A 13,583-nucleotide genomic window follows, 5' to 3' on the forward strand; every position below is an offset into this window, starting at 1 on the left:
TATATATATATATATATATATATATATATATATATATTGTCTATCTCACCCATAAATACGAACTGTTCCCTGATACATTATAATCGTATGTGTCTAAAAGGTCATTTTTCGGGAACAAAAACGACAGTCCTTCGGACTGAATGACAAGAAGAGGCAACCCGTCGGACTTTGACAAAACCCCAACAGGAAACGATCCTTTAACTGCTTGTGCGCACTCGGTCAGCTGACACACTCGAAGTCATGTGATTTAATTCCTGTAGGCAGAGAGCGTGAACACAAGTCGCTGCGTTTGAAACAAAGTATCTAGTAGTTGTATTTTCTATCCCGGCACGTCCAACATGGCTTGGACAAAGTATCAACTCTTTCTTGCGGGTCTTATGCTCACAACCGGCTCTATCAACACGCTATCGGCAAAGTAAGTGAACGCTTCATTCACGTTGTCAATTGATTTCACGGTCTACGATGTAGCCAATGGCATAGGCCAGTGTTGAGCATCTGGTTGATCGCAAAGCCATTCCTATTCGTTCAACAAACATTTATGTAAAAAAACAACAACGATAAAGCATTGGGTCCCTAATTGTGTTATTCGTTTCGCGGTAGGTGCGCTTGATTCAGTAGTCCTAGCGCCGGGAAGGCAAAGTGTTCCAATTTTGAACCATTTTGTGTCTGAAGATAGAACTTTGCCTACCCGGTAGTCCCAGATAGCAAATGAGGTGGACCTATAGTTCTACTGCTGGCCAATCCGATAGTTTTGATCACTGAGTCTGCAGTTTCCTCGATAATGTGAGATTTGAAACCTTTTTAAAACCGTGACTAGTGAAAAACTCGACGAATACAACAAAGAGCTGCTGTTTATATAACTAAATTCATGTTTAAGTTTTCGATCAGAACTGTCACTTTTTTTTTCTCCAACAGTTTTACTAGTCATAAAATGCGCGTTACCAGCACTGCAGTTGTAATGAATGAGTCTAGCAGTGTTTTGATAAGCTTGCGTTGTTATTATTTGTGGCTTGTGTATTTGTTAATATCGAGGAATATTTCACTTTCTCTGGTTATAGGAGTAACAACCTGAATTGGCGCAGGAGGCAAAGTAATGCAGTGCGATTTAAGTTTCACCAACAGCTGGAAGACTGTGTCCCCTTTTCTCAGCCTATGGCGGGAGAGAGAGGAGGCACTGTAAGTCGGGTGAGAGGCAGCCTCACCCTCCTCTCATACTGACCATCAGATGCAGGCCATCAGTCCAGTAAAAATACAATTATTATGCTCACTCAGCTGTGTCTCAAAAGTAATACAAAAAATGATGTATTACCAATGTTCTCATATACCTACAATTTTGAAATATAATTTCAAAATGGTCTGAGAAGAACATTGGCAGGGAAATTCAAGCTTAGCCAATATGCAGTGATATTGTATTGGGCCTATAGCCTACTGCACAAACCTCATTGTTACAGAACTGTTTTTAATTGGATAATGTTGCATAGTCTTACATTTAAGTAATGTTAAAAATAAAAATACATCGGAGCAGTAGATCTCTGCTTGCATTTTGACTCAGAAAGTGATCTTGACTCAAAAGGTTGGTGACCACTGTCCTAGACATCAAGATTTGGGCCACAGTGTTTATTGCACTGTTGAATCCTTGTGAACTGAATTATTGTGGCTCAATCTCTTTGTATATTTACAGTAGGCTAAATTAGGTGAAGCTACTTGACATTTTATTGTACTTTTGGGAAAAAGCTAGATTTCCATGATGCCATTGTTGTAGGCCTAAATGCCTGTTTTTAAATGGCTTTGGTCAGCAACGAGCCAATCTGTCTGTAAACAATGCCTGGTTGAGAATTAGAATCTGTATGTTTGCTTACTAGCTTAGCTTAGGTGCCTAAATGCAATGTATGACTACATTTGAAATTGTGACATTTCTAGACATTAGACATGTGCCAGACACAGGGAGGGAAACCTTTCACGTGCTCTTGCGTCACTGTTGATTAATACATGTATTTTGATGACATGAAGCGCGAGGACCCTGCTGTCTCTGCAAATCACCTTGGCTTAGTTGCCACAAAAGAAGCAGACTTCTCTAAACTACGGCTTGGTGTCTCAACTTCTCTTTTGCTGTCATGCAAAATGTGATATAGGCTGGGCCTATAGGTCGTAGTTGTGCTACTGTGTGCTTTTTTTATGTCATGTGGAAATGGCACTTTATCAATGTGGTCTAGTCTGGCAAGTCCCATCAGTATGTCTCAAGTCACAACTGTACTAGAATACTGTATAAAATACATGGTTGCTCTTGCTCAGTGCAATGAGACAATGTAGCAAATAGAGAGATCACGTTTCATCTGCTTTCTTTGGGCTTCTTTCCAGAGCGGTCACCAGAAACCAAACACTTCACTGTCTGCTTCACTGAGGAGAATGTTATCTTGAGCTGAGGACAGTTTCCTCTTGTTGATTAAAAATGTAGATGTCAGTAGCCTTTTGAGTTGATTTAACCAACTGTATATGTTATTGGACTTGGCAATGTGTAAATGTAAAACTTTCTCAGATCAACAGCTAAATTCAGTCAATCAAACAGATACTCAACTGGGTACAGTGGTGTTATGGAGCTCAGACTGCTACTGTGAGGAAAGGGCCACATCATCACTTTGAGGCGCTGTGACCACAGCCCTTAGTCTATATTCACTCAGCAAGGAGAACTCACATGCTGGTCATGCATCTACTGATCAGGCCTATTGGACTATAAAAGTCAGTGGATGTTCAGGTAGCTAGGCACAGACGACTAAGTCACTCATTAACCCCTATGTCACCGTATCATACTTTGAGCATTTGATTGAGTCTGCCTGGAGTGCCAGATGGGTGTGGTTTGAACTTTTGGGACTATATTGTTGGTTCCATTGCGCAAAGCGAGCTCAATCAAGCGCAAGTATTTGAAAGGAGACAGATTGGTCTCATGAACAGATTGGTTTCTGACTGTTAGTGTGACATTCTTGAGCAAACTTAATAAACTTTCTCCTGTTCTCCCCCAGATGGGCTGACATGTTCTCCGCAAAGGGTTGCAAAGACTCCCCTGAACACACATTCTCCCACCCGTTTGTACAGGTACAGTCTCCCTTCCCCTCATAAAAAACACAGAATATGACTATATAAGCTAGACCTAAATTAATTACTTGATGTTTATCAACCGTGTTGATAGGAAGGTTCCTAAATGCTGTCATTGTCTCAACTGTGTGTCTCTGGCTCACTGCCCCCCCCTCCCTCCCCCCCCTCACATCGCTCTGTCTCTCTCTAGGCCGTAGGGATGTTCCTGGGGGAGCTCAGTTGTCTGGTCGTCTTCCACATGCTGCTTTGTCACGACAGACGAAGACCAGAGCCCAAGATGAACACGGGCCAGAGCTTCAACCCCCTCCTCTTCCTCCCCCCTGCCCTCTGTGACATGACCGCTACCTCCATCATGTATGTTGGTACGTGATCCGAACATCCTAGATATTTATCTTCATTTTGTGTTGCAGCGTGCTCCAGAGTTTTCTGGGAATGTGTCGCTCGCTGCTTACGCCACCATTTAATTCCCTCGCACTTTACATAATATTTTCATAATTTGACAATTCACACCAAAAAGGGCTTCTGAGTTTGATTCTTAAAAAATATTCTTAAAAAACTGCAAGAAAGTCTAAATGATCTATAAAATATTATGGTCAGAGGCACAATTTTAAACTGTATTCCCCTTTAAGTTCTTGTGAAGTGTCTCCCATTTGTTTTAAGGAACTGGACATAATAACCGAGAAGTCACGATTTTTGAGTCATCATAGTGAAAGTTTGTGCTGACTCTCTGTGGACCTGGGATCAATTAGTATTTGCTTTCTTTTGACAGAAATTAATTGCCAGTTGAGACTAGAGGTCGACCGATTAATCGGAATGGCCGATTTTCATAACAATCGTAAATCGGTATTTTTGGACACCAATTTGGCCGATAAATAATATATATATATATATATATATATACAAAAAAATGTACACATTTTTTTTTTACACCTTATTTAACTAGGCAATTCAGTTAAGTGCACATTCTTATTTTTAATGATGGCCTAGGAACGGTGGGTTAACTGCCTTGTTCAGGGGCAGAACGACAGATTTTTACCTTGTCAGCTCTGGGATTCAATCTATTAACCTTATAGTTAACTAGTCCAACGCTCTAACCACCTGCCTCACGAGGAGCCTGCCTGTTACGCGAATGCAGTAAACCAAGGTAAGTTGCTAGCTAGCATTAAACTTAACTTATAAAAAACAATCAATCATAATCACTAGTTAACTACACATGGTTGAAGATATTACTAGTTTATCTAACATGTCCTGCGTTGCATATAATCGATGCAGTGCGTATTCGTGAAAAAGGACTGTCGTTGCTCCAATGTGTACCTAACCATAAACATCAATGCCATAAACAAGAAATCCAGGTTAGCAGGCAATATTAACCAGGTGAAATTGTGTCACTTCTCTTGAGTTCATTGCACGCAGAGTCAGTGTATATGCAACAGTTTGGGCTGCCTAATTTGCCAGAATTTTACGTAATTATGACATAACATTGAAGGTTGTCCAATGTAACAGGAATATTTAGACTTATGGATGCCACGCGTTAGATAAAATACGGAACGGTTCCGTATTTCACTGAAAGAATAAACGTCTTGTTTTCGAGATGATGGTTTATGGATTCGACCATATTAATGACCTAAGACTCGTATTTCTTTGTGTTATTATTTTATAATTAAGTCTATGATTTGATAGAGCAGTCTGACTGAGCGATGGTAGGCACCAGCAGGCTCGTACGCATTCATTCAAACAGCACTTTTGTGCGCTTTGCCAGCAGCTCTTTGCAGTGCTTCAAGCATTCTGCTGTTTATGACGTCAAGCCTATCAACTCCCGAGATTAGGCTGGTATAACCGATGTGAAATGGCTAGCTAGTTAGTGGGGTGCGCGCTAATAGTGTTTCAAACGTCGCTCGCTCTGAGACTTGGAGTAGTTGTTCCCCTTGCTCTGCATGGGTAACGCTGCTTCGAGGGTGGCTCTTGTCGATGTGTTCCTGGTTCGAGCCCAGGTAGGAGCGAGGAGAGGGACTGAAGCTATACTGTTATACTGGCAATACTAAAGTGCCTATAAGAACATCCAATAGTCAAAGGTTAATGAAATACAAATGGTATAGAGAGAAATAGTCCTATAATTCCTATAATAACTACAACCTAAAACTTCTTACCTGGGAATATTGAAGACTCATGTTAAAAGGAACCACCAGCTTTCATATGTTCTGAGCAAGGAACTTAAATGTTAGCTTTCTTATATGGCACATATTGCACTTTTAATTTCTTCTGCAACACTTTGTTTTTGCATTATTTAAACCAAATTGAAAATGTTTCATTATTTGTTTGAGGCTAAATTGATTTTATTGATGTATTAAGTTAAAATAAGTGTTCATTCAGTATTGTTGTAATTTGTCATTATTACAAATAAATAAATAAAAATTGTCCGATTTAATCGGCAGTGGCTTTTTTTGGTCCTCCAATAATCGGTATCGGCGTTGAAAAATCATAATCAGTCGACCTCTAGTTGACACAATTGACAATTGAATAGTTCCAAAAGTGCAACCCCCACCCATCTGCCACTTCAGGCAGGCTATTGTTATATATATGTATTTTTTATTTTTTATTTCACCTTTATTTAACCAGGTAGGCTAGTTGAGAACAAGTTCTAATTTGCAACTGCGACCTGGCCAAGATAAAGCAAGGCCGTTCGAAACATACAACAACAGTGTTACACATGGAATAAACAAACATACAGTAGAAAAGTCTATATACAGTATGTGCAAACGAGGTAGGATAAGGGAGGTAAGGAAATAAATAGGCCATGGTGGCGAAGTAATTACAATATAGCAATTAAACACTGGAAGGGTAGATGTGCAGAAGATGAATGTGCAAGTAGAGATACTGGGGTGCAAAGGAGCAAGATAAATACAGTATGGGATGAGGTAATTGGATGGGCTATTTACAGATGGGCTATGTGCAGTTATCTGGGAGCTGCTCTGACAGCTGGTGCTTAAAGCTAGTGAGGGAGATTTGAGTCTCCAGCCTCAGTGTTTTATTTTGCAGTTCGTTCCATTCATTGGCAGCAGAGAACTGGAAGGAAAGGCAGCCAAAGGAAGAATTGGCTTTGGGGATGCCCAGTGAGATATACCTGCTGGAGCGCTTGCTATGGGTAGGTACTGCTATGGTGACCAGTGAGCTGAGATGTGGCGGGGCTTTACCTAGCAGAGACTTGAAGATGACCTGGAGCCAGTGGGTTTGGCGACGAGTATGAAGCGAGGGCCAGCCAACGAGAACGCACAGGTCGCAGTGGTGGGTAGTATATGGGGCTTTGGTGACAAAACGGATGGCACTGTGATAGACTGCATCTAATTTGTTGAGTAGAGTGTTGGAGGCTATTTTGTAAATGACAAGGTACGTCGAGGTACGGTAGGATGATCAGTTTTACAAGGGTATGTTTGGCAGCACGAGTGAAGGATGCTTTGTTGCGAAATAGGAAGCCGATTCTAGATTTAATTTTGGATTGGAGATGCTTAATGTGAGTCTGGAAGGAGAGTTTACAATCTAGCCAGACACCTAGGTATTTGTAGTTGTCCACGTATTCTAAGTCAGAACCATCCAGAGTAGTGTGTGTGTAGTGTGTGTGTTTTAACCTTTTTATTTAACTAGGCAAGTCCGTTTAGAACAAATTCTTATTTACAATGACAGCCTACACCGGCCAAACCCAGACGACGCTGGGCCAATCACGTCCTGTTGTGATACAGCCTGGAACAAGAAATAAAACAAATCCTATTTGAACCAAGGTCTGTCTGTTACCCTCTGTGACTCTATCCTTTCTCCCCAGCCCTGAACATGACGAGTGCCTCCAGCTTCCAGATGCTGCGTGGGGCGGTGATCATCTTCACGGGCCTGCTGTCGGTGGCCTTCCTGGGGCGCCGCCTAGTGGCCAGTCAGTGGACGGGCATCTTTGTCACTATTCTGGGCCTGGTGATGGTGGGCCTGGCCGACTTCATAAGCGGAAACAAGGATGACTCACACAAACTCAGCGAGGTCATCACTGGTAAGAGAGAAAGAATGGTGGTTGGAAGGGAATACTTCCTGTGTCAAAGGTATGCCTGGGTTAGGACACATTGTTAAGAGGGTAGGCCTGGGATTAGGACACATTGTTAAGAGTATAATGAGTAGCCACTTAGTGGCAAAGGTAGGGTCCTGATCGAAAATAATCTTTCCCTTCTTTCACACTTGAGTTATTCACAGATCTAACTCATGATTGTATATGTGAACGCAAGCTTTCCAAAGCTGTCAGTGTAAGCTTAAGTATTGTTGTCCATTAGTTTGCTCCAATTAGGGGAGGGGTGGTAGGGTTATGGGAAAAGAGTAAAGGGGGAATGTGTGTATATATATATATATATATATTACACATACTACCGTTCAAAAGTTTGAGGTCGCTTAGAAATGTTCTTGTTTTTGAAAGAAAAGCACTTTTTTTTTGTCCATTTAAAATTAAATTGATCAGAAATACTGTGTAGACATTGTTAATGTTGTAAATGACTATTGTAGCTGGAAACTGATGTTTAATGGAATATCTAAGTAGGCGCACAGAGGTCTATTATCAAGCATCAACCACCACTGTGTTCCAATGCACGTTGTGTTAGCTAATCCAAGTTTATCCTTTTAAAAGGCTAATTGATCACTAGAAAACCCTTTGCAATTATGTTAGCACAGCAGAAAACTGTTCTGATTTTAAATAAGCAATAAAACTGCCTTCTTTAGATTAGTTGAGTATCTGGAGCATCAGCATTTGTGTTCGATTACATGCTCAAATTGGCCAGAAACAAAGGACTTTCTTCTGAAACTCAGTCTTTTCTTGTTCTGGGAAATGAAGGTCTATTCCATGAGAGAAATTGCCAAGAAACCTGAAGATCTCGTACAACACTGTGTACTTCTCCCTTCACAGAACGGCACAAACTGGCTCTAACCAGAATAGTTAGAGGCATGGGAGGCCCAGGTGCACAACTGAGCAAGAGAACAAGTACATTAGTGTCTAGTTTGAGAAACCGACACCTCACAAGTCCTCAACTGGCAGCTTCATTAATTAGTACCTGCAAAACATCAGTTTCAACGTCAACAGTGAAGAGGCGACTCTGAGATGCTGGCCTTCTAGGCAGAGGTGCAAAGGAAAAAGCCATATCTCAGACTGGCCAATAAAAATAAAATATTAAGATGGGCAAAAGAACACAGATACTGGACAGAGGAAGATTGGACAAAAGTGTTATTTTGAGGCGTTCGGATCACAAAGAACAACATTCATGAGATACAGAAAAAATGTAAATATGCTAGAGGAGTGCTTGACGCCATCTGTCAAGCATGGTGGGGGAGAAGTGATGATCTGGGGCTGCATTTGTGGTGGTAAAGTGGGAGATTTGTACAGGGTAAAAGGGATCTTGAAGAAGGAAGGCTATCACTCCATTTTGCAAAGTCGTGCCATACCCAGTGGATAGCGCGTAATTGAAGCCAATTTCATCCTACAACAAGACAATGACCCAAAGCACAGCTCCAAACTATGTAAGAACTATTTAGGGAAGAAGCAGTCAGCTGGAATTCTGTCTGTAGTGGAGTGGCCAGCACAGTCACCGGATCTCAACCCTATTGAGCTGTTGTGGGAGCAGCTTGACCGTATGGTACGTAAGAGGTGCCCATCAAGCCAATCCAACTTGTGGGAGGTGCTTCAGGAATCATAGGGTGAAATATCTTCAGAATACCTCAACAAACTGACAACTAGAATGCCAAAGGTCTGCAAGGCTGGAATTGCTGCAAATGGAGGATTCTTTGACGAAAGCGGAGTTTGAAGGACACAATTTATTCCTTCAATTAAAAATCATTATTTATAACCCTGTCAACATCTTGACTATATTTCCAATTCATTTTGCAACTCATTTCATGTGAACTCAGCAAAAAAAGAATGTCCCCTTTTCAGGACCCTGTCTTGAAAAGATCATTTGTAAAAATCCAAATAACTTCACAGATCTTCATTGTAAACGGTTTAAACACTGTTTTCCATGCTTGTTCAATGAAACATAAACAGTTAATGAACGTGCACCTGTGGAATGGTCGTTAAGACACTAACAGCTTACAGACGGTAGGCAATTAAGGGTCATGGTTATGAAAACTTAGGACACTAAAGAGGCCTTTCTACTGACTCTGGAAGAACACAAAAGAAAGATGCCCAGGGTCCCTGATCATCTGCGTGAATGTGCCATAGGCATGCTACAAGGAGACATGGGGACTGCAGATGTGGCCAGGGCAATAAATGGCCATGTCTGTACTGTGAGATGCCTAAGACCGCGCTACAGGGAGACAGGACGGACAGCTGATTGTCCTCGCAGTGGCAGACCACATGTAACAACACCTGCACAGGATCGGTACAGCCGAACATCACACCTGCGGGACAGATACAGGATGGCAACAACAACTTCCCGAGTTACACCAGGAACGCACAATCCCTCTATCAGTGCTCAGACTGTCCACAATAGGCTGAGAGAGGCTGGACTGAGAGCTTGTAGGCCTGTTGTAAGGCAGACGCCACCGGCAACAACGTCGCCTACGGGTACAAACCAACTGTCGCTGGACTGGCAAAAAAATGCTCTTCACTGAGGAGTCCGTTTTTGTCTCACCAGGGGTGATGGTCGGATTCGCGTTTATCGTCGACGGAATGAGCATTACACCGAGGCCTGTACTCTGGAGTGGGAAACGATTTGGAGTGGGAGGGTCCGCCATGGTCTGGGACGGTGTGTCACAGCATCATCGGACTGAGCTGTTGTCATTTCAGGCAATCTCAACGCTGTGCGTTACAGGGAAGACATCCTCCTCCCTCATGTGGTACCCTTCCTCCAGACTCATCCTGTCATGACCCTCCAGTATGACAATGCCACCAGCCATACTGCTTGTTCTGTGTGTGTGATTTCCTGCAAGACAGGAATGTCAGTGTTCTTTCATGGCCAGCGAAGAGCCCGGATCTCAATCCCATTGAGCACGTCTGGGATCTGTTTGATCGGAGGGTGAGGGCCAGGGCCACCCCCCCCAACAGAAATTTTCGGGAACTTGGTGGAAGAGTGGGGTAACAACTCACAGCAAGAACTGGCAAATCTGGTGCAGTCCATGAGGAGGAGATTCACTGCAGTACTTAGTATCTGGTGTGGCCTCCAGCTGCATTGACTGTTACTTTTCATTTTGACTTACTTTTCATTTTCAAATGCTGTTAGTCACATGTCTGTGGAACTCGTTCAGTTTATGTCTGTTGTTGAATCTTATGTTCATACAAATATTTACACATGTTAAGTTTGCTGAAAATAAATGCAGTAGACAGTGAGGATGTTTCTTTTTTTGCTGAGTTTGTGTGTGTATGAATGTGGGATTGGAAATGATGCAGACAATTACATTGATAAAAGGAACAATCTACAGTTGAAGTCAGAAGTTTACATACACTTAGGTTGGAGTCATTAAAACTCGTTTTTCAACCACTCCAATTTTTTTTTGTTAACAAACTATAGTTTTGGCAATTTGGTTAGGACATCTAATTTGTGCATGAAACAAGTAATTTTTCCAACAATTGTTTACAGACTTATAATTCACTGTATCACAATTCCAGTGGGTCAGAAGTTTACATACACTGAGTTGACTGAGCCTTTAAACAGCTTGGAATATTCCAGCAAATGATGTCAAGGCTTTAGAAGGTTCTGATAGGCTAATTGACATAATTTGAGTCATTTGGAGGTGTACCTGTTGATGTATTTCAAGGCCTACCATCAAACTCAGTGCATCTTTGCTTGACATCATGGGAAAATCAAAAGAAATCAGCCAAGAACTCAGAAAAACAATTGTAGACCTCAAGTCTGGTTCATCCTTGGGAACAATTTCCAAACGCCTGACGGTACTACGTTCATCTGTCCAAACAATAGTACGCAAGCATAAACACCATGGGACCACGCAGCCGTCATACCGCTCAAGAAGGAGACGCGTTCTGTCTCCTAGAGATGAACGTACTTTGGTGCGAAAAGTGCAAATCAATCCCAGGACAACAGCAAAGGACCTTGTGAAGATGCTGGAGGAAACAGATACTTCTGTATCTTTATCCACAGTAAAACGAGTCCTATATCGACATAACCTGAAAGGCCGCTCAGCAAGGAAGAAGCCACTGCTACAAAACTGCCAAAAGCCAGACTACGGTTTGCAACTGCACGTGGGGACAAAGATCGTACTTTTTGGAGAAATGTCCTCTGGTCTGATGAAACTAAAATAGAATTGTTTGGCCATAATGACCATCGTTATGTTTGGAGGAAAAAGGGGGAGGCTTGCAAGTACACCATCCCAACCATGAAGCACGGGGGTGGCAGCATCAGGTTGTGGGGGTGCTTTGCTGCAGGAGTTATGTGGATATATTGAAGCAACATAAAGGCAATGCTACCAAATACTAATTCCGTGTATGAGTTTAAATGTATTTGGCTAAGGTGTATGTAAACTTCTGACTTCAACTGCATCTGTAATATTAAAGCTGATCTACAACCTAAAAAATAAATAAGTGTTGTCTGATCAGTGATTATCCAAAGGAAAGTTGGAAGGATACATTTGAATGGTGTTCAATTCAAACAAGGCCCATGATTGAGTTGGAGTCAATATTTACTTTTTACCATTTACATTTTACTTCTCCAGAGACTTGTTTTCCCTCAGCAGCAACATCTTGCCAAAACAAATATCCAATGAGGAACTACCATGTAAAGGCCATCTCTTCTGACCCCCAGGTGATCTTCTGATCATAATGGCCCAGGTCATTGCGGCTGTCCAGATGGTTCTGGAGGAGAAGTTTGTCTACAAGCATGACGTTCATCCTTTACGGGCCGTGGGCACTGAAGGTACAGTGAACATATACGTTTCTGGGTGTATGCATCAATTAATGTATAACTCTAGCTACAGAATGTAGCAGTGGTGTTTGTACAGCTTTGAGAGAAGCTTACAGTGAAGATATGCAAGCGTAGCAACCAGATTTTTACATGTGTAAGTAGTACTTAGTAACCTGTTTGACATTTCTCTTTTGTTTCTGTGAAAATAATCATAATGTCTGTGTTGTCACCTTTAGCGCTGTATCAAAGACAGAATGTTTGTAGTTCGTTAGTAATTCATCCAGACTCCATTAATTTCCAGCCTCCTCCTTCTCCATCTCTCTAGGGTTCTTTGGCTTCTTCATCCTCTCGCTGCTCCTCATCCCCTTTTTCTACATCCCGGTGGGGAGCTTTAGCAACAACCCCCGACACGTTCTCGAGGACGCGCTGGACGCCTTCTGCCAGATCGGCCACAACCCCATGATCATTCTGGCGTTGCTCGGCAACACAGTGTCCATCGCCTTCTTCAACTTCGCCGGCATCTCCGTCACCAAGGAAATCAGCGCCACCACGCGCATGGTGCTGGACAGTCTGCGCACTGTGGTCATCTGGGTGGTCAGTCTGGCTCTGGGCTGGGAGCAGTTCCATGGTTTACAGGTTCTGGGTTTCATTGTGTTGTTGGTGGGTGCAGCGCTTTATAATGGACTTCATCGCCCCCTGCTGGCCAAGATTCCATGCTGCGCCAACATGGTGGAGGAAGAGGAGCGCAACCCGGCAGAGAGGGCAAGACTGCTGGATGAGGGAAGGGTGCAGGAGGAGACCTAACTGACATGATGATTTGCAAAATGCTGAAAGTGGTGGTGGGGGGAGCGGGGTCTGACATCGATATGACAACCTCGCCATACTCCTGACCACACCGGGGGTGTGTGACATGAAGACACCACATTTCTCAGATTACTGTACAAGACCCAGTCTTTAAAACCGTGTTCAATCCTGGTAGTAAATTTCAGGTGACATGTTTATAGAATCTTGGAATAGCCTTCTTTATGGCTTGTTGCAGCATCAGTTAAATATGTGTGTTAATGGTGGCAGGCATTTTATAAAGCACCAAAACGTTAAGCATAACACCGTGCCATACTGTGGTCATTGATAGATACAATCACAACTGGAATTGTTTGCACACTTTATAAAGATGAGCAAAAACAACTAAAATAAATCATACAAATACTGAGCTATATTGTTTTCTATTTTTGGTGGGAAATTATATTTTATACTAATACAATTACTCTGATAAATGATTTTGTTTAACAAGTCATAAAAAAAGCTAGAACGTTGATTTAAAAATGTAAACCTGAACTTCCACGATGCGGGTCGAATAGAGACCTAAGTTAATACAAGTCCATGATTTCATACCAGGGGAAGTCAGAAAGAGGTCAGTACAAATGTCAATGGTCCCCCTTTAGCAGAGACTACAGTTGAGCCAACATTTATTTATTTCACCTTTTATTTAACCATGTAGGCCAGTTGTGAACAAGTTCTCATTTACAACTGCGACCTGGCCAAGATAAAGCAAAGCAGTGCGACAAAAACAACAGCGTTACACATAAACAAACGTACAGTCAATAACACAATGGAAAAATCTATGTA

The 13,583-nt window shown here is 42.2% G+C and overlaps 1 protein-coding gene across 1 annotated transcript; it reads left to right on the plus strand.

Moving 5' to 3' along the window:
* Nucleotides 1-219: 219 nt before the first annotated feature.
* Nucleotides 220-13,167, plus strand: LOC112249962 (solute carrier family 35 member F6). The gene is made up of 6 exons (XM_024419723.2): nt 220-415; nt 3,018-3,090; nt 3,281-3,452; nt 6,905-7,120; nt 11,859-11,969; nt 12,283-13,167. The coding sequence occupies exons 1-6, from the start codon at nt 339-341 to the stop codon at nt 12,759-12,761; spliced, it is 1,128 nt and encodes a 375-aa protein (XP_024275491.1). The 5' UTR covers nt 220-338; the 3' UTR covers nt 12,762-13,167.
* Nucleotides 13,168-13,583: the final 416 nt, after the last annotated feature.

The sequence above is a fragment of the Oncorhynchus tshawytscha genome, linkage group LG05 (assembly GCF_018296145.1).
Source record: "Oncorhynchus tshawytscha isolate Ot180627B linkage group LG05, Otsh_v2.0, whole genome shotgun sequence".
NCBI classification, from domain to species: Eukaryota; Metazoa; Chordata; class Actinopteri; order Salmoniformes; family Salmonidae; genus Oncorhynchus; species Oncorhynchus tshawytscha.